Here is a 21106-nt window from a genome sequence, read left to right on the forward strand (position 1 = left end):
CCCTTGAAAGTCTATCCATCTAAATAGACATATCTCTATTCACTGAGGTGCTAACTAACTCAGGGGAAGGACACCGAGATGGTGGAACCTGGTGCAGCAGTATATGATTCACTAACATTACCCTTACCATGAACCTCTCGTAGCTCCTTAGCCAGATCTGCAATGGACTGAGCCATAGCCTTTGCCAATACCAGTAACCACTCCACTGACAGAGTGTCCACAGATGAGCATAGCATGGGTGCCTCAACCTCACAGTCTGCACACAGACATAACCCCTATAGCGATCGTTAATAGAATTATGGCTTTTTTTCCGGATTTAACAAACAGCGGTAATCAAAGATTAGTGCTGTTTGTCATAGCTCTTGCTATCTTTTAGATGGCGAGTGTAATGCGGTCCCTATTGCCTGCAATGAGACCCAGTGGTGCCTTTACGGTTTCGGCGAAGCCTTTCGGGCACTGCACGTGTCCCCGTGTTATGCACATGGCATATTTTATATATATATATATATATATATATAAATATGTAAGTTGCAATAAAAAACATCTGAAACATTGATATAAGCTTTTATTTATGTGAAATCTGAGGTGAGCCGCCCATGTCGTACCACAGACGGTGTAATGGTTAGCATTACTGCCTCACAGCACTGAGGTCATGGGTTTAATTTTCACCACGGCCCTACCTGTGTGGAGTTTGTATATTCTCCCTGTGCTTGCGTGGGTTTCCTCCGGGTACTCCGGTTTCCTCCCACACTCCAATAATATACTGGTAGGTTAATTGGCTCCCAACACAAATTAACCCTAGTGTGTATGTGTGTGCGCATGTGATATATATACACACACACGTATTACCCAGTGTTTTTGTCTCAAAGATGTTTGCATGTATATCTTTGCCTTCTGACTACATGCACCTTGTGTTGCTTGTTGCGCAGATAAGCACCCCATCCCTTGGAGCTTAAACCAGTAGTTAACACAGTTAATTTTGGCTCTGAGAGGTGAACTTCCCTTTCTGCTAATGCCAGAGACTTTCTGGTGTTTTTCATTAGGGTTGAACCGTTCCTGGAATGCGATTTCATAACTTCATTACTTCTAGTTACCGATCTCTCATATGCCAACTTGGCAATGGAAGGATATCCATGGTAGAGCAAAACATTCCTAAGACCTTGTGACATTCCCTCACCGAAGATATGATAAGACAGCCTTTGTATCTCACCCTGCGTATTTGGATTCCCAGAAACTACTGCTGTTGAGAAGACATTAGGTGACTTTTGCAATCCATTCATTGTTTGTAACACAAAAAAGGGTTCTGGGCTCTGTTTTCTATTTTTTTCTATACAAGAATATCATCCAGATAGGGCCAGACTGCAATTACTGTCATCAGGACAATCAGTACCTTTTTAAAAGGTCCTAGGGAAATTAAAAGGCCAAATGGTAGGCCCATTATGTACAAAATTATCCTGGCTGTTGCTGTAGCAGAAATAGATTGGAATAAAGGCCTGTTCTTTTTTGGGAAACATACACTCTGTAAATCACTTCTTCACCAAGATTTTGGGGTTCATGATTTCACAAAAACCTCTATGTCTGGTACTAACTTAAATTTTTGTATAAATTACAATATCCTGGACCCAAAAGGTACTGTATAGTAAGAACCCAAGTTTCCACATGGCTATAAGTAGTACCACCCACCAGGAGTACTGGAGGCTCTGGGCCTGATTCAGAGCGTTACGTAAATCTCCGATGTTTAATGATCTGTGCAAGCACACGAGTCACACTCTGCATGTGTAGATCTGGTTCTGCAACGAATGTCACAATGCTCCAAAAGCCACAGCATAATTGACATAGGAGTGGTGACAGGGAACATTCCAGAAAACGGAGGCGCCAGCCCCATTTTCTGGGAATGCCGAAGCCAGTGGCTGCATCCTTTGAGGCAAGTTTTACTGGCCCTGGCAGCGTGATTTTGCTGGACATCCTGAGTAACCTGAGGATTACTGAGATGTCCGATGTTCACGCGGATGATCCGATGCTGCATTTTCGGATGCAGCAGCAGATCAGAGAAGCTGGCAGTGGGCGTCTTTTCACTTAAAATGCCTCCTGTGGCTTTTGCATAGTTTCGCACTACCACTGTGTACAAAGAAGCAGTGGTGGCGAAATTAGCAGCCATCTTTAAATCAGGCCCTCTGTTAGTTTGTAGTCATTGAAGATTCATTTGTTTCCACAAAAAGTACAAGCCTGAATTACTTGGATTCTGTCTGGCACATTGTCTGCCAGGATGAGAACTTCTGGTCTCCTTAAACGGTTGTCTTGGAGAAGAAACAAACAAAGATCTTTTATTCATCACAGGTAAATGATAGAAAATTGATTACATTTCTGTCATAGGACCTGTAAGTGGACTTCCATGCTCTAATGTAAAGTACAGTCATTTTTGCTGACAAACAAGCTACTGCTGAATCCACTTTGGGGCGAACATCCCAATTTGTGTTCTGGGTGTCTTGAAAGTAAAACCCATGGGCTCATTCTGAGTTGGACGAAATTTGCTTCCAAATCGCAAGCGTAAAATGCCTCCTGACAAAAGGCACATTCTTCTAAACTTGCAGCCCTGGCTATATACGCACAATACAGATGTGTCCACATACATATTACCTTCGTCCACTACAAGCCGCATTAAACATAACATGCGAGCGCCGTCTAACTCTGTATATCCGCACTTCTTTTCGAATGAATTTTTACCATCAAATGTGTCCTATTTGCAAAGTGATGCGAATAAGACGTGAGTAAGACGCGTTTGAAGGTAAAAAGTCGCACAAAAAGACGCTCTGCACCAGAGTTACACCACGACATGGCACGATTCAAAGCTGCATGCATGTTTGCAACTGCGCATGCGTGGAAATTCTTAAAAACCCCTATGACGCATGTGTTACACAGTGTGTAACCAAAAGGGTGCTATTGAGATGGAGACAAATGATATCAGAAATCTTGACGGGCGGTGACAGGGAGGTAACAAATATTTTAGAGGAACAGCGCTAAAAGAGTATCTGATTTTCTTAAAAAAATGGATAATTACCCAATGTAAAAGTATATAAATACAAAGTGATGCAAATGTGCCAATTTAATAAGACAATATTAATCAAGAGAATGATGAAATAAAAAAGAAATTAAAAATACATACACTGCCTTGCCAAAGTATTCACCCCCCTTTGCATTTTTCATGTTTTGTTGCCTCACAACCTGGAATTAAAATGGATTGTTTGAAGGTGTGCGTCATTTCATTCACAGAACATGCCTACAACTGTAAGGTTGTGTTTTTTTTATATTGTGAGTCAAACAACATTTAGGACAACAGAAAACTTCAGCGTGCATAACTATTCACCCCCCTAAAGTCAGTACTATGTCGAGCCACCTTTTGCGGCAATTACAGTTGCAGGTCGCTTCGGATAAGTCTCTATGAGCTTGCCACATCTTGCCCCTGGGATTTTTGCCCATTCCTCAAGGCAAAACTGCTCCAGCTCCTTCATGCTGGATAGTTTCCGCTTCTGAACAGCAATCTTTAAGTCTGACCACAGATTCTCAATTGGATTGAGATCTGGGCTTTGACTAGGCCATTCCAACACATATAAATGTTTCCCCTTAAACCACTCGATGGTTGCTTTAGCAGTATGCTTCGGGTCATTGTCCTGCTGGAAAGTGAACCTCCGTCCCAGTCTCAAATCACAGGCAGACTGAAACAGGTTTTGCTCAAGAATATCCCTGTATTTAGCACCATCCATCTTTCCCTCGACTCAAATCAGTTTCCCAGTCCCTGCTGCTGAAAAATATCCCCACAGCATGATGCTGCCACCACCATGTTTCACTGTGGGGATGGTGTTCTTGGGGTGATGGGATGTGTTGGGTTTGCACCAGACTGCGTTTTCCTTGGTGGCCGAAAAGTTCAATTTTAGTCTTATCTGACCAGAGCACCTTCCTGCATACATTTGGGGAGTCACCCACATGCCTTTTGGCAAACTCAAATTGTGTCTTTTTATTTTTATCACTAAGTAATGTTTTTTTTCTGGCCACTCTTCCATAAAGCCCAGCTCTATGGAGTGTACGGCTTATTGTGGTCACATGCACAGATACACCAGTCTCTGCTGTGGAACTCTGCAGCTCCTTCAGGGTTATCTTTGGTCTCTGTGCTGCCTCTCTGATTAATGCCCTCATTGCCCGGTCTATGAGTTTTGGTGGGTGGCCCTCTCTTGCCAGGTTTGTTGTGGTCCCATGTACTTTCCATTTGATGATGATGGATTTGATGGTGCTCCGGGGGATCATCAAAGATTTGGATATTTTTTTTTTTATAACCCAACACAGAATTGTACTATTCAACAACTTTGTCCCTGACTTGTTTGGAGAGCTCCTTGGTCTTCATGGTGTGATGCCTCTTGCTTAGTGGTGTTGCAGCCTCTGGGGCCTTTCAGAAAAGGTGTGTTTATACTGACAGATCATGTGACACTTAGATTTCACACAGGTGGACTTCATTTCACTGATTATGTGACTTCTGAAGGTAAATGGTAGCACCGGAACTTTTGAGGGGCTTCATAGCAAAGGGGGTGATTATATATGCACATGCCAATTTTCTGAATTTTATTTATAAAGATTCTTTTTTATACTTTTTTTTTTCTCACTTCACTTCTCCACATTAGACTATTTTGTGCAGATCCATCACATAATATTCAGATTTAAAAAAAATAAATGAATAACAGGTTGTAACGTAGCAAAAAAGGTAAAAAGCCAAGGGGGGTGAATACTTTTGCAAGGCACTGTATAACCGAATCCAATAAGCAATGCTATATCATCTCTAGGTGTGGTATATATTAGGTGCAACCTTCAATCCACAATAATAAAACAAAACAATCAAGCTATGAATCGGTAAATATTGCAGAGTAAAATGATTGATAACATCCCGGGATACAGTAAAAAAAATAAATAACGCCTTACAAGTTGATTCAAGTACCAATGCAAGTCCACATCCACAGAGTAACGAATAGTTCTTCCAGTTAATATATCAGAGCAGCATATATATATTTATTTAGTGTGAACCACTCATAATCCTATGTGCAAACTCCCAGTAATATGGCTGGAGGAGCGGATTATGCTCTAGTATATGGAGAGGGTTTCTACAGCAGCGTCCAGCTGGATACATAAGATTAGTTCTACTCCAGTGTATAGGAGGAGAAAAGTTATTTTGTCAATGGAGAGGATTCCCCAATTTACTCAGTCAGTGGGCACCACACACATGGTACCGCCCAGCCCTCCAAACATACATGGGGGATAATGTGCGCTGATGCCGCTTCGGCTGTTAATACATCTCTCCCAGTGAGCGCTTCTGTACACAGAAATAGAGGCAGACACCACAGTAATCGCCTTATAACTATTGTAAGCTATACAATGTATGCTAATCTAAAGAACAATATAAAAAGCACACACAAAAAATTACATTGTTTTTAATCACATAATCACCTTTTTATTATATCGCAATTCTATTACAATCGGTTTTAATATGTTGCTTGGATCTATTGTAGTGGCAAACTATCTTGCTTTAAATTGTAGAAATAAAAGTTAATTTAATATGATAATTATCAACAGTGCACCGCTCACCAGAAATCTCTGCTTTCTTTTGTCTATGCTGTTATGGATAGAGACACTGGATGGTAGCACCCCTTGCGGGATATAAACTACACTATCTCAGCTACATTCGTAAACATTAAGAATGGGTTTCTATATGAAAAAAACTAGTATAAGAACCTGTGCAGATGACAACTCTTTCTTTTTGTGGACTCCATGAGACCAGCTGACAGCGTGTTAGCAAATTATTTTCTACAAATGTACTTCAGAATCACATTCCTATGAATCCCTTCAAGCAATGTATCCATTACTACAGTCAGGATTACAGGTGCACAATTTCCTGGTTCCAACTTGGTTCCTTTTTACACTTTGGTACCACCTCTACTTCCTTATAGTCTTATGGCCCTGGTCATAACTCTGTTGAAAGCGTCCACTTGGAAACAGAGAAACGTGTTAGATGAAGGACGGATGTTTGCTGCTTCAAGACTGGCTTTGGTAAAAGACTTTAGGAGCCAGGACAATCAATGATATTCCACCCACTTAAAACTGTCACAGAGGTTTGGACTGCATACTAAGACCAGCGGTATGAATGGTTAAGTGACTATCCTGTGGATCTCATTACTGCTGGTGGATTGTTATAAAGATTTCTTTATAACGCATGAATGAATATTAACTAAGCTTTCAGCTAACAGACTTATGCATGATATTTTTGGACATGTGGCTCCTTTTCAATGTATAAGTGATTCTACAGTACAGGTTGAGTTTCCCATATCGAAATATTCCGAAATATGGATTTTTTTTGGCATGACTCAGATAATGAAACCTTTGATTTTTGATGGTTCAATGTACACAAACTTTGTCTAAGGCACAAACTATTAAAAATATTGTATACAATTACCTTCAGGCTGTGTGTATAAGGTGTATATGAAACATAAATGAATTTCATGTATGTACACAAACTTTGTTTGAGCCACAAAATTATTGAAAATATTGTATAAAATTACCTGCAGGCTGTGTGTATAAGGTGTATATAACACATAAATGCATTCTGTGTGTGTATTTGGGTCCTATTCCCAAGATATTTCATTATGGTATGCAATTATTCCAAAATTCGTAATATTCCGATATCCAAAATAGCCCTGGTCCTAAGTATTTTGGATATGGGAGACTCGACCTGTAATAGTATGACCAATGCATTAGTGCATTTATGATACTACATGTACATATATACAATATATTAAAAAAAGCAGTTACATTTATATACCATTAAAAATTATAATACTGAATATCAGCGCCTCTGCTTCTTTTCTTTTTCTTATGAAGCAGTCAATAAATATAATAGTGGTCTATAAATGACTAAACTTAGGTCCTATAACACATACTGTATGGGGGGGGGGGGGGGGCATCTGGGCCAGGTGTTTTATCAGTCTTATGCCGGGTATACACAAAACCCAAAAATTAATAGTAGCGCTGTGATGATTGTATATTCAAGAACATATATTCAGAATTTCAAAAAACAATATATATATATATATATATATATATATATATGTTATTTTAATATAATAAAACTCCAATAAAATCAATAGAAATGCAATATATAATGCAAGCTAATATTTCCACACAAACACAATGCCTGTTCCCATGTTACTTCCAGATATATAAATGATTGTAGATGACAGTGAGTGGCACTTTCACAAAATATAAATGGGACTGTCCAGTATATAATTACCAAATCCTATTAACATATAAGTTCCATATGCTGCACTTGGAGCCCTCCAATGTTCACGGTGTGGACCTTTATTGTGGATCCAGGATATGGAAAAACACAGTACCTTTAAAAAAGCTGGTAATTATATACTGGACAGTCCCATTTATATTTTGTGAAAGTGCCACTCACGGTCATCTACAAACATTTATATATCCGGAAGTAACATTGGAACAGGTATTGTGTTTGTGTGGATTCCCACTGGGGTGAAATATTGGCTTGCATTTTATATTGTATTTCTATTGATTTTATTGGATTTTTTTATGTATATTAAAATAACATGTGTTGTTTATTGAAATTCTGAATATATGTTTTTGAATATACAATCATCATAGCGCTACTATTCATTTTCTGGTTTTGTGTGTATACATATGTATGGGCCCAACTAGCCCTTTATTTAGTAGCTGCTTGGAATAAACAACTCATCTCAGCGCCTGTTCACAACCTATTGGTACCCTTCTTATGCAAAGTACACACTAGACGACATTTTAAACAAATTTGCAGATAACAACAAATTGTTATGACAAATTCCAGTGTATACGTACTATATCACGGACGAGGCACGCTCCGTCAGTGACCTCGTCCGTCAACCCTATATGTAGGTCCGACGGGCGATATCGTCAGCGGGGGCCATGCTGCCGAATGCATCAGGGCCCCTGCCGCAGTTCCTGTACTGCAGGCACCGGCAAGTGTGTATACACTTGCCGATGCCGGCACCGGCCAGGTCCTGCTGCGAGCGACATCGGTACACACTAGACATTGTCTAGTGTGTACCCAACTTTAATCTTCCTGTGGTAAGTAACATGTAATGGAATATATGGTCCAGTGCTTGTTTTATTAGGAATCACATCTTACGTAGCCATGTAGTGATTACTTGCCCCAATCGGCACATCTACAGTATATACTGTATATGAAGCTGAAGAGTGCTAAACCTGATGTCATCAAGCTGGATTATAAGGAGAGGTGGTCTGAACACCAGTGTTAGTGATGTTACTTCCATATACTGTAGTTCCAGCATAACACACTTCTACAGTCTCCAAGCACTTCTATAAATTTCCCATACTCATCAATATCCTGCCTGATAACAAAGATGCAGCTGCGTCAAAAGTCGTGTCTGCTACAAAGCCTTTCTCTTGTGTAAAGTACATTTGTGCATCCTAATGTGCAAGGACTGAAACTCCCACTTGCAGCTCCTTGAGATGCTGCATTTCCATCTGATACATCTTTAGAAGCACCACTGAAACGTGCACCAGGTCTATGGCAGGTGCAGTTTCTCCATCTGACTGTGACCTCCCGTGTGAGTAGCTGTGCGTCTCTGCACATAGCAGCTCTCAGTGACACACCCGCGAAACAACCTCATAAGATGTAACATCAATGTGCGTCTTTTTAGCCACCCCAATGTTACTTTCCAGTCAACGTCCAGGTATGCCATTTGCATTTCTGTTACCATATGTCCACATTTGTTCTGCGACTCTGTACAAACACAATTGGGACAAATGCGTGGTAAGGCAGATGCATGCCCAGACTAAAAAAATTGGACAGATGCGTGCAACATGGACACTGCGTCCACCTCTGAATCAGATTCAGCACCTCATGAGAAGAAACACAGACAATGCTGAAAATCAACCAACAACAACATCACATTATTATCCACAACCAAAAAATGTAACAGTATAAAAGAAGTTTGTACTTACCTGAGGACACCCGTAAGAAGCAATCACAAACTGCCTATTTTTGTATGTGTGTATATATACATAGGGGTATTTCTTGACAAACTGGGGCATTGGTGCTGTATCTATTCTGTCTTACAAATAGGTGTAGAGTTTGTACTTACTTTCTATGACTGTAAATACATGAGAACCCTCGTAAGACGCAATCACGAACTGCCTATTGTGGTATGGGTACATGCATATAAATGACTTGCAAATTGTTTCTGAGATTTCTGATCTAATTTTAATAAGAGTATATGATTATTATTTTCGCCGCTAGACAAAGTTTTGTCTGTGAACTTATTAGCATTTTGACGCTCTGATTTTTGAGCATATGTTATTTTATTTTTCTTAGGCAGACTAATAATTGAAATAGTCTGGATACCCTAATAATTTAAACAAAGTGAAATAAAAATAAGAGATATGGTAAGAACTAACCTTTGTTATCTCTATTTCTACGAAGTCCATATGGTTCCACAAGATACCTTGTGGTATAGGTGATGACGTCAGGCATCGGGCACACAGAGTTAAGTTTTTAGCCTCCCAGGATGCACTGGGGTCCCTCTCCTATAGCCCGCCCCCGAGCCAAGGCATCTCAGTTTGGTAACAAGCCGGAGGAGGAGAACAAAGAGAGAGAACAAAGTCTGGAACACACAAGAATCACATTCTCACCAGAAGGAGACGGAAAAAACGGTGACCAGATCAAAGCCAAACTGCAGTACAGGTGCGACAGGGCGGGAGTCCTGTGGAACCCTATGGACTTCGTAGATATAGAGATAACAAGGGTAAGTTCTTATCATAGCTCTTATTTTCTACATCAGGGTCCATAGGGTATCCACAGGATACCTTGGGGATGTCCCAAAGCAGTATCCCTTAAGGGTGGGGACGCTCCTGTGCTGGAAGAACAATCCGCCGTCCGAAGGAAGCATCCTGAGAGGCGAAGGTATCAAATGCATAATACCTCACAAAGGTATGGACAGTAGACCACGTGGCTGCCTTGCACAGCTGAACTGCAGAGGCACCACAACGAGCTGCCCATGAAGGACCCACAGACCGAGTAGAGTGAGCTTTAAGAGAGGATGGTACAGACAGGCCCCCTCATGAATGTAAGCCTCAAAAATCGCCATGCGAATCCATCCTGCCAAGGTTTGCTTAGTGGCAGGCCAACCCTTCTTATGGAAACCATAGAGGACAAACAGAGAGTCCGATTTCCTAAATGAACTGATACAGTCAACATATATCCTAAGAGCCCGTACCACATCCAAGGAGGCCTCACCAGCAGATAGGTCTGGGGAATTAAAGGCCGGTACTATAATTTCCTCATTGATGTAGAAGCTAGATACCACCTTAGGTAGGAACCCAGGGCGAGCACACAGCACTGCCCTGTCCCTATGAAAAATTAGAAATGGGGGGAGACATGAAAGAACCCCCAAATCTGACACTGTGTTTCTTCTGCCGAGGCAATGGCCAGAAGAAACACAGTCTTAGCTGTGAGAGATTTTAAATCCACTGAGCCCAGTGGTTCAAATGGTGGTCCTTGGAGAGCCCTAAGGACCACAGCCAAGTCCCAAGGAGCCATAGTTGGAACAAAGGGAGGCTGTATGCGAAGTACATCTTGCATAAAAGTGTGGACATCAGGAAGTGTAGCAATTCTACGCTGAAACCACACTGAGAGGGCGGAAACCTGCACCTTTAGTGAAGCAAGGCGAAGACCGTGATCTAAGCCCGCTTACAGAAAAGGCTAAATCCTGGATATCCTAAAAACCCGAGGATCATAGCCTCTAGGTTGACACCATTCAAAGAAAGTATGCCACACTCGGTGGTAAATTCTTGCAGAAGCCGGCTTCCGAGCTCTGAGCATGGTGTTAACAACAGAGCTTGAAAAACCCCTGGACCTCAAGAGGGCAGTCTCAACAGCCACGCCATCAAAGACAGACGGCCCAGGTCCGGGTGACGGCAAGGACCTTGAGACAACAGGTCCAGATGTAGAGGCAACCGCATCGGAGCGTCTATGGATAGGCTCCTGAGATCTGAGTAGCAGTGTCGTCTGGGCCACGCTGGGGCTATCAGCAGGAGCGTGCCGCCTTCTTGCTTGAATTTGCGAATCACTCGAGGAAGAAGGGAGAACGGAGGGAAGAGGTACGCAAACTGGAAGGTCCAACGGACCAACAGAGCATCTACCAGAAGTGCCTCTGTCTCTTGTTCTTGACCCGTACACAGGAAGCTTGTTGATGTGTCGGTAGGCCATGAGGTCTATCTCTGGAAGGCCCCACTTGTTCACCAGTAGCTGAAACACCTCCTGGTGAAGAGACCACTCTCCTGGATGCACGTCTTGACGGCTGAGAAAGTCTGCTCCCCAGTTGAGGACTCCTGGTATGAACACTGCCAAGATGGCAGAGAGATTGCCTTCCGCCCCCGCTAGAATGCGGGACACCTCTGTCAGGCCCGCCTGACTGCGGGTTCCTCCTTGGCGGTTTATGTAAGCCACCGTGGTGGCATTGTCCGACTGCACCTGCACAAGCTTTACGTGGAGGACATGTCTTGCTTGTTGGGAGAGCTTTGAATACTGCCTTTAGTTCTAAGATGTTGATTGGAAGCGCAGATTCTGCTGGCGTCCACCTTCCCTGTAAGAAGTGTGGACCCAACACTGCTCCCCAACCTCGAAGACTGGCGTCCGTCATTAGAAGGGGCAACTCCTGTTCAGGTGAGTAGTCTGCAGCCACCAGGCTAACGACAGCACCATTGTCTGCGTCTTTATCCGGTGGGGCAACTCATTCCATCTGGAGAGGAGCAACTTCTGCAGAGGTCTGGAGTGGAACTGGGCAAACTCCACCACGTCGAACATCGACACCATGGAACCCAGTAACCTCATCGCCGAGTGAATAGATCCCCGGCGACTCCACAGGCAGGTGCAAACCTTCTCCTGTAACGCAGATATCTTTTCCTCCGTCACAAAGATCCTCTGATGTTGGGAGTCAACAGGGCTCCGAGATGGAGCATCCTCTGTGATGGCACCAGTGATGACTTCTTCCAGTTTATCAGCCAGCCGTGATACTGCAACACAGAGACTGTCAATTGCAGATGGCGCTGAAGGATCTCTGGAGACCGTGGCAACAGCAGAAGGTTGTTCAGATAGGGCAACAAGCGAACCCCCTGCATCTGCAGGTGGGCTGCCATGACTTTGGTAAACACTCGAGGCGCTGTGGCCAGACCAAAGGGCAGTGCCTGAAATTGGAAGTGTTGGTGAGGAAACGCTGGTGTGCTGAGACAATGGGAATATGCAGGTAAGCATCCTGAATATCTAGCGACACCATAAAATTCCCCGGCTCAATTGCCAAAATGATGAAACGCAGGGTCTCCATCCTGAACCGAGGAACCCTCAAGAATTTGTTGAGTGATTTGAGGTTGAGGATGGGCCTGTAAGACCCATTGGGTTTCTGTACCAGAAAAAGATTGGAGTAATACCCCGATACTCTCTGGGACAACGGGACCGGCACTATAACTCCAGCCTGGAGCATAGAGTGGATCACCTTCCGGAATTCCCGGGCCTTGTCTTGGTCTGACTGAAGGCCCGTGGTGAAAAACCAGCTGGGAGGCGAGGGCGTACCCCTGAGAGACCACTTCTCTTACCCTACGGTTGTGAGACACCAGCACTGGTCGAACTGAAGAAGCTGGCCTCCCACTTTGGGGTCCCCCAAGGGGAGGCCCGTCCCATCAGGCTGAGGGCTTATCGTCCAACTTGGGAGTTGGACGTCTTGTACTCCAAGCCTGCTTCTTTGGCTTGGCAGATTTCTTGGCCCCTGACTGTCCAGGAAAGGACAGCAGTTTGAACTTACAGTTTGAACTTACCCTGGGCCGTATAGGTCCGAAAAGACAAAGTACCAGACCCTGATGGGACTGTCGCCGAATGCAGACACGCAGACTTAGCTGCTGCCATAGTGGCCACAATTTTGCTCAGATCAGGGCCAAACAGGACCTGTCCATAAAAGGGCAAGCATTCCAATCCCTTTTTAGAATCTGCATCTGCTTTCCAAGAACGCAACCAGAGGGTGCGGCGCGCAGCCACTGCTGCTGAGGAGATTCAGGAAGTGAGGAGCCCTATATCTAAGGCTGCCTCATTAATGTACGTAGCTGAGTCTCTGAGGTTACTAACTAACTTCATCTGCTCAGGTGACGAGTCAGCGTCTAGAGACATCTCCAAGCTATCAGCTCAACGCTCCATGGCTCTGGCAACCCAGCGCACGGACATTGCCGGTCTGGACGCCTCCGGGGGAGGAGCGCTCACATAGGGACCAGACCGCATTGGAGAGGCGCCGGCTGTATACAGGGTCACCGGGGTCCGGGGTCACCGCTAGCTGTGACCCCAAAAACCTACCAGCATCCCCGGATCAGTACCGGTGTTCTGGTACCGGCGGATTGTAGGAGTGACAGCATGGACGTCAGTACTGACCGTCCATGCTGTACAATTTAAATGCGCAGCCACAGCTGCACGGAAGAAAACTTCAGAAGCCATTACAGTCCCCCTCTATTACAGGTGCTCCGTCTCCGAGACGGACACCAATGAAAACTGAGCGGGTATAGGAGAGGGACCCCAGTGCATCCTGGGAGGCAGAAAACTTAACTCTGTGGTGCCCGATGCCTGACGTCATCGCCTATACCCCAAGGTATCCTGTGGATACCCTATGGACCCTGAAGTAGAAATATATGTTTTAATTAGCAAATTCTACAAATACATAAATAAGAGTGCCCTAAAAAGGTATCACTCTCTTTATTAGCCTAGGCTAATTCTCTTTTCCTTCTATACATAATCTAGCATGTTTGGGTCTGGACATTCTCAACTAAATCATTTTTCTCCTGTCTTCAGTGTCTACCACATTGTTCATAAATTTCATGTTCACGTGCTACAGTTCTGTTACCAATTATAAATAATTTAAAACTAGCAGTGTAGCTATTATGCCTTTTTGATTCAGTCTTTGCTAGTCATAACAGCTGACCCATCCATCCGATGGTGCAAATACATGAATCATCACTGCCCTCAGCTCTGTTCAACGCATCCATTCATCCATATAACTTCCGGGTTTTGAAATCCATCGTAAACACTGCAGAATCGAAAATATTTTTTAAAACCCATAAACACTGAGGTGTTCTGCCGGAGAATACTAATAATAGTAATCACCTAATTTCAGTACAATTATTTATGATTGTGGCATAACAAACCTCTATCAATAATGTATCAGTGTCTCTCTATACGTATACAGACTGTACATTATCGTGATTTTCATGTATAACCTCATGTTGTGCAGGTTTTAAACAGGGTTTAAAGTATACACAAACGCCTTCCCATTTCATGTGTTTTCCTATCCCTCCAATTTCTGCGATCAGTTGCTCAGTCATAACTCCAGTCATACAAGTCTGTTATACCCACTACATTATAATCTTCTTCCAACAACATTAATTCCAGTTCACTTACTTGTTATGATACATTTGATATTTGTACTGTCTCTTTTAATTTGACACATCTCTTGATCACGGAAGGTAGTCAGCATCCCGGCGGTCGGGATGCCGACGGTTAACATACCAGTGCCGGAATCCCAACAATGTCGGGATCTTGGCTCCAGTACCCCGACCGCTGACATCCCGAAGATAAGTATCTAGGGTTATGGGGAGGGTTGGGTTTAGAGGTTAGGCACTAGGGGGAGGGTTAAGCACTAAGGGGGGAGGGTTAGGTTTAGGCACTAGGGGGAGGGTTAAGCACTAAGGGGGGAGGGTTAGGTTTAGGCACTTGGGGGGGGGGGGGGTAGGTTCAGGCACCGGGAAGGAAGGGTTAGGGGTAAGGGTTAGCATTAGGGTACTTACCTGATGGTCCCAGGATTCTGACTGTCGGTATGTCGCTGTCGGTATTCTGACCAGCACCATCCCAACCGCTGGTATCCCATACCCAAACCCCTTGATTACTTATTCCAGGCCCTTAACCCACTGCTCTCCAATTTACCCTTGACTAAGCCCTTTCCCTTAGTTACTATTTTGCACACTCCTTCTAACTTCAACCTCCCTACCTAGGTTAAAACCTCATCCTGAATTTCCTTATTTCCCACAACAGTCGCACCCTCCCCCCCCATTGAGGTGCATCCCATTCTTACTATACAGCCTGTAGCAGAACTAGAAATTGGCACAATTCTGCACATAAACCCCAAATCTCCATCTTACACCTCAGACACTTATTAGCCTCCTTAGGTTTGAGCTTTCAAGCCAGACCAGGAAATAGGAGTCTTTTAAATTTGGGCCTATAGGTCCAACATGAGTAGCAGCTACATGTCTAGTATTCATAGTCCGGGTGATAGACTACTTACAAATCCCTTTAATGATTAGATATCTTATAGAAAGCGCCTGGCCAGACCCCACTACACTACTGTTTCCACCTTTACTGGAGCTGTAGTCCCTCTGCTTGCTATTTGAAGCATCTTGCTGCAGCAATGCTATCCTTAAATAACATGTTTAGAGGGGTGGGCCAGATAAGGACTAACCTCGCTGCCACTCTTCCCTCTAGCTTTTCTTCAAACTGTGACTCAGCAGCCTACCTCAAATTCATGCTCATCCTGGTGTCTCCAACTAATTCAACACTCACCCCAGCACCTGTTCATTTAGCAGGAATTTCTGCTCCATGTTGTCAGTAGACATCAGTGTTGCCTGCTGCTCATTTAGATCCAGAAACAGGGATTCAAGATGAGCAACCCACTTAGATTTTTACAGCATTATATACCCTTTAAGTGTTATTCAAAAAGTGCATACACAGAATAATATTCGCACTAAGGAGTCATTTAGAGATAGGAGCAAATCCAGTTAGTTTAGAAGCATGACAAATAAAAATAAAAATGTATATATTACTTTCCTGCAACAGTAAATTAAGAGGGAAGTTTGGTAGCAATGTATTGTGTAAAAATGCAAGGTGTCTGAATACACTCACTTCTCTTTCTGTGTTGGTGCACAAGTTCATTCTGGCCATCGGGCTGTTAGGAGCACTGTTTCCTGCCGAGGATGAAAGGCGGGCAGTACGATGTGCAGGAGATGTAGGAGCAGGTGGAGGTTTCGGCGACAGTCTGAGAGGACTAACGTGAGAAGCAAATTTGTTCCCAAAGGTGTCAGACAGATAATCTCGAACTTTCTTATCTCGGGACTGCTGCAGGTGGTAAGATGTCGGGTTCTCAAGGTGGGTCTGAACCTGGAAAAAAACAAGATTCAGAATCTTAAACAAAGCACAGGTGAAGAAAGCAGGCTATGGTTAGTTGTACAATAACCCTAAATTAAAAACTGTAAAAGAAGTATGGATGTCCCAAGTACTCTCGTGGTATATGTAAGGGATGTAGTCAGGATGCCAGCGATCGAAATGCCGACCGCCGAAATTCCGACACTGAAAGCCCGGCATGGGACTAAAGATAGGCGTCTAAATATTGACACCTATCATTAGCCCCATGCAGAAATCTTGACGCCCGTTATACCGAATGTAGGTAAGCCGGGCATCGGGAGCTCTTAGCCTGGGGGGGGTTAGGTTTAGGGACTCCCAAGGGGGGGGGGGGGAGGTGAGGGTTAGCCACCACCGGGGGGAGTTTAGGGTTAGGCATTCCCCCCCCGGGAGGGATAGGATTAGGGTGCGGGGAGGGTTAGGTTTAGGCAACCCTGGGGGGAGGTTAGGGTCAGGCATCACTAAGGGAGGGTTAGGATTAGGTGGGGGGAGGGGTGGAGGGGAGGGTTAGGGTATTTACCTACCCTAGTCGGGATCTTCATCTGCCGGCCTTCAGGCATCGGGATTCCATCCGCCAGGCTTACATCCGGCGGTATTACATACCCATTCCATATATAAAATGTACATTGAGCAAGGCAGCCTGATAAGAATTGATTTTGGGCAATTACATACTATGTACCTGCTGACATTCTCATGTTTTTTCTTAAACTTAGAATTGTACTTACCTTAGTGACTTCTAATATCCTATATACAGTAGAGCAGTGGTTCTCAAACTGTGCGCTGCGGTACCCTGGGGTGCCTCAGGACACTTGCAGGGGTGCCTCAGGATGGTGGTCCAGCACCATATCAAATTATTTATGGTCAATGTAATGTAAATATGTGGAAAAACAGAAGTGCAAACCTGTCTACCACTAAATAACCAAACCTAAGGATGACAGGTATGCATAATTTACTTCACTGTACTACTTCACTACATTTTTTTCTGACTTTCTTAATAACAAACTTTTGGCTTAGGTGTGTCGTGTAAACAATGCTGATACTTAGGGCGCCATGATTCAAAAAAGTTTGGGAACCACTGCAGTAGAGTATACTATATTACATACAGTCTTCTCTTATAATGTAAAACAGAGTCCCATGGAGATAAAAGTTACCTTCAGGACCTCCATGGGGACAGGTGGTGGTGCTTGATAGGAAGCAGGAGTGCTGATTGCAGGTGAAGCAGTGGAAGGCATGATGTGTTGCTGTTGCAGGAAATGTTGCTGATGTTGCATCTGTACTCGTTCACGTTGCTCTTCCTGTTGAGCCTGCTCCCTCATCAGCTGCATACGTAGTCCAATACGGGATGCCATGATTGCAGGAAGAATGCACACGTAGTAATAAAACCCTACAAAAAAATGATATCTTAAATTAACTTTTAGGAAATCAAATTGTTTCAACCTACTTACTTGAATTGTAAAATAACCATTATTTTTAAAATGGCTATAAAAAATGAAAAAAGGATTGCCCACTGATACACTCCCTTGTATCTTCAATAAAAGTAATTTACAGTAGGATACAGCGAGTTTTGAAAGACTGAACCAAACCTAGAGAGTCTCTTAACTCCACAATGCTGTAATTTTTTTACAGATAATTTTTTAACACTGATTAGAAGAAAATGATCAGGGAGAAGCTGGGTGGAGTATGGCCAGTTCTTGCAGAGAACACTGTAGGTGCACAAAGGAGTTCAATCCAATTAGGTGCGAGTTTACAAAAGCGAGTTGTTTCATGAAACTCACATCGTTTGAATGCGAGCACCCAAGAAATGCGAGATACAATTAGAAATGCCAATTCCCGATAGTCGTGGCGAGGGGGCGCAACTTTTCTACATAATGTGACCTGGGATAAGTGCATTAAAAAATTAAGAAACCACAGTGGACCCCAAAAAAGTGCAGGACCATATAGAAGGCTATTAGTGGCCATAAGGAAAGTACTGAAGGTTTTCAATAGGTGTCAAATGCGTGATTTTTGCACTTTGTATTAAGGGTGGAAAAATGATAACCAGCAAGTGTTTTTCAGCAAATCAGTCTTTTCAGCATTTCAGGGTACAGATAAATGTCCGTATAGTAGTTTTTCTTTGTTTTTATATAAGTTTGAAAACAATTGGAATAAACATTTTTACATCTCATCTGCAAGGTCAAAACCCCTCTCCCATTAATACAACACTCCACCTGTCCCACATCATTTAACCCATTATCGAGCTTCTTGGAGAGATTCACCTGAAAACGGACATGTCTTGTTTGGCCCAATGATGTTAGTTAAACCCCTCTAAGTGCACGATTATTCATTGGGAGGGGTGTACTAGAGGTTCTGCACTGTGTCCTGACATTTTTACCTTGGAGTAAAGATTTTCCCTACCTTTTACCCTGGGCAGGGGGGTGCACACAAAAAGGTGCAAATTACCTCTGAAAAATTACTGCGTTTTGAATTGAATTGAAAATGAAATTCGTAGTGTGAATTTGCCGTGAGAATGGCTCGCAGAACCCAACTTGCACCTAATTTGATGGACTCCAAAGTGTCTAGCTTTTAGTAGCAGTGGAAAAATTAGATTGTGCTTTGTAAAGTGATTATATTGGAAAAAAAGATAATGGGGTGCAGAGGCACATCTAATGGTACCTCTTTGCTGTAGGTAAAGGCAAAAGGATTTGATATTTTCACCAGTTATGAGGTGGTCCTCATTCTATCTTTTCAATTTGAAGCATCTGACACTTTAATAAAAAAAACATATTTCTAATGGCCCCATACATCAGCAATCGATTGTGGGTGATTGTATAAAATAATCTGCAATATGTGGGGTTCACAGATTAGTTTGCAAATAAAAAGTGATTGGAATTGTTAAATCAGATTGTCCAACATGTTGGATTTCACAGATCAATTGGGGCTGTAGATTGTTACACTAGCAATCAGCAGATTTGCAGACCATTACTAGTAAAATGATGGGCCTTTCAAGATTGGCAGATCTGCATTTGCAGATTGATCTGCAAATCACTGAAAAAGATCTGTAATGTATGGGCTCAGATTGCTAGATTGGGAAACCCTAAAATCGAACAACAAATCTTTAAAATTGTTCAATTGTGGTTTTCCGATTGCTGATGTATGGGGGCCTTCTGTCTGATCTACCAATAGTATAACAAGACTTCAAACACACAAAAATGCCACATGTAATAAATAAAGACCTGATGCCCTTAAGTGCTCATAAATAATTTAAGCCATAATTTAGGATCAATACAAATCCCAGCGGCTGCGACATTTACATATTTTCACACAGCTGCTGCATACAAATTCCATGCAGTGGCGATGACATTAATATCCATCTTTGAATTAGGCCCAGAGGCAGTTATCTCATTTGCTGGAGTATGACAGCTGGTGCAAATACACTTTATTATGATGCTTGTCAATGCGAGGTAGTCTTTTCTGATTGGCTGATTACAGACCAACTTCTGAAGCGGGTGCTGCTCTCTCCTCACTGCTCAAACCTATACAGTACTATATAATTTTCTGGGGGTATTTAATAATCAGGGCTGGATTAAGGATTGTGGGTCCTCTAGACTGTTGAGCTGTGGAGGCCCTCATGGGGGTAGTGCGCACTTGTTGGGGTCCTTTGGTGGTGGTGGCCCCTAGGCTGTAGCCTACCTTTAAATCCATCTCTGTTAAGAATTTTTGTTTTGCTACTTTCATGTGTAAATTAGAAGGCAAATTATACCTGCTGTATTATAAAAGACATTTAAATTAAATAAAACATAATAGTGAATGCATTTATTGGCAATACAATATATGTTACACTTTCTAGCTTGTCGTCTGGACAGTGCAGATGTATCTGGTATATGCCGGATATTAAACCTGGCGCATACCCTACTCTTGCTGATATGGATGCACCTTGAGATGCACCCAAATCAGCATATGGTTATAATAATGGCTATCTTTATTTGAGTCTTTTTAAAGTTTTTTTTATTTGTTTATTTCTTTTTTGGACGCATAAAAGTAAAATTCAGCATCGACCTCATAGGGCTTATTCTTTTATATTCAGGTATGCAGCGGAGTTTATATCCACAAGTTTAGGAGGTCTTTGTAAGTCCTATCCAAGTTCTGAGGTACAACAACAGGGTTTAGCCTTTATCTGTGCAGTCTATGAATATGTTTTCATGAATCCATGAACTTATCCAAAATGCATGGTCTTTTCTCATAAAAGAACTATCCAAAAATTATTTTCAACACACAAGTGTATTGAAAGTTTTCGGAGGAAAACCAAAAATAGAGAAAATGTTTTTGAAATTATTCATCTCCAGAAACAGTATTTAGAAGTATTCTAAAAAATGTGTTCTCTGAGCTATTATGTCCATGGGTCACAATAATCCATTTATACATTACACTTATAATGAGGCTTAACACTCTTTATAGAGTTAGTTCAAAAATTTACAAAATTCAGCCGCAATAACAATCAATCAAAGCAGCACTACACTTTATTTTGAATAAAAAATGGGTTACCTCATAAATGGAAGCTATAAATATATACTAATTGAGTCAATAATTTCACACTAGGAGATAAAGGCAATACAGTACTATTATATTGCAAAGCACTATGGACTACTGGTACCGCCTTGGCCTTTCCAAGACATAACACAATATAACTAATAAAAGAGTCCTGTTATTCTGGTTATTGTATATTATATGTAGCATATAACACCACTTCATAGGAACACCCTCAGATCCTGATTATCCAAGCAAAAAAACTGTTCAGAGCATTTGGGTTTGGAGTGCACT

At 42.6% G+C, this 21106-nt stretch overlaps 1 protein-coding gene across 2 annotated transcripts in view; it reads right to left on the reverse strand.

Moving 5' to 3' along the window:
• TFEB (transcription factor EB) overlaps positions 1-21106 on the reverse strand; it is a 75304-nt gene that overhangs the window by 35263 nt on the left and 18935 nt on the right. For both annotated transcript variants that reach the window (XM_088479602.1, XM_088479601.1), the window contains exons 2-3: positions 17461-17693; positions 16034-16288 (exon numbers count right to left, since the gene is read on the reverse strand). In XM_088479602.1, coding sequence (XP_088335728.1) covers positions 16034-16288; positions 17461-17658 — 453 coding nt within the window. In that variant the 5' untranslated portion in view covers positions 17659-17693. The remainder of the gene's footprint in view (positions 1-16033; positions 16289-17460; positions 17694-21106) is intronic.

The sequence above is a fragment of the Taudactylus pleione genome, unplaced genomic scaffold (genome assembly GCF_031769625.1).
Source record: "Taudactylus pleione unplaced genomic scaffold, aTauple2 ptg000242l, whole genome shotgun sequence".
Classification (NCBI taxonomy): Eukaryota; Metazoa; Chordata; class Amphibia; order Anura; family Myobatrachidae; genus Taudactylus; species Taudactylus pleione.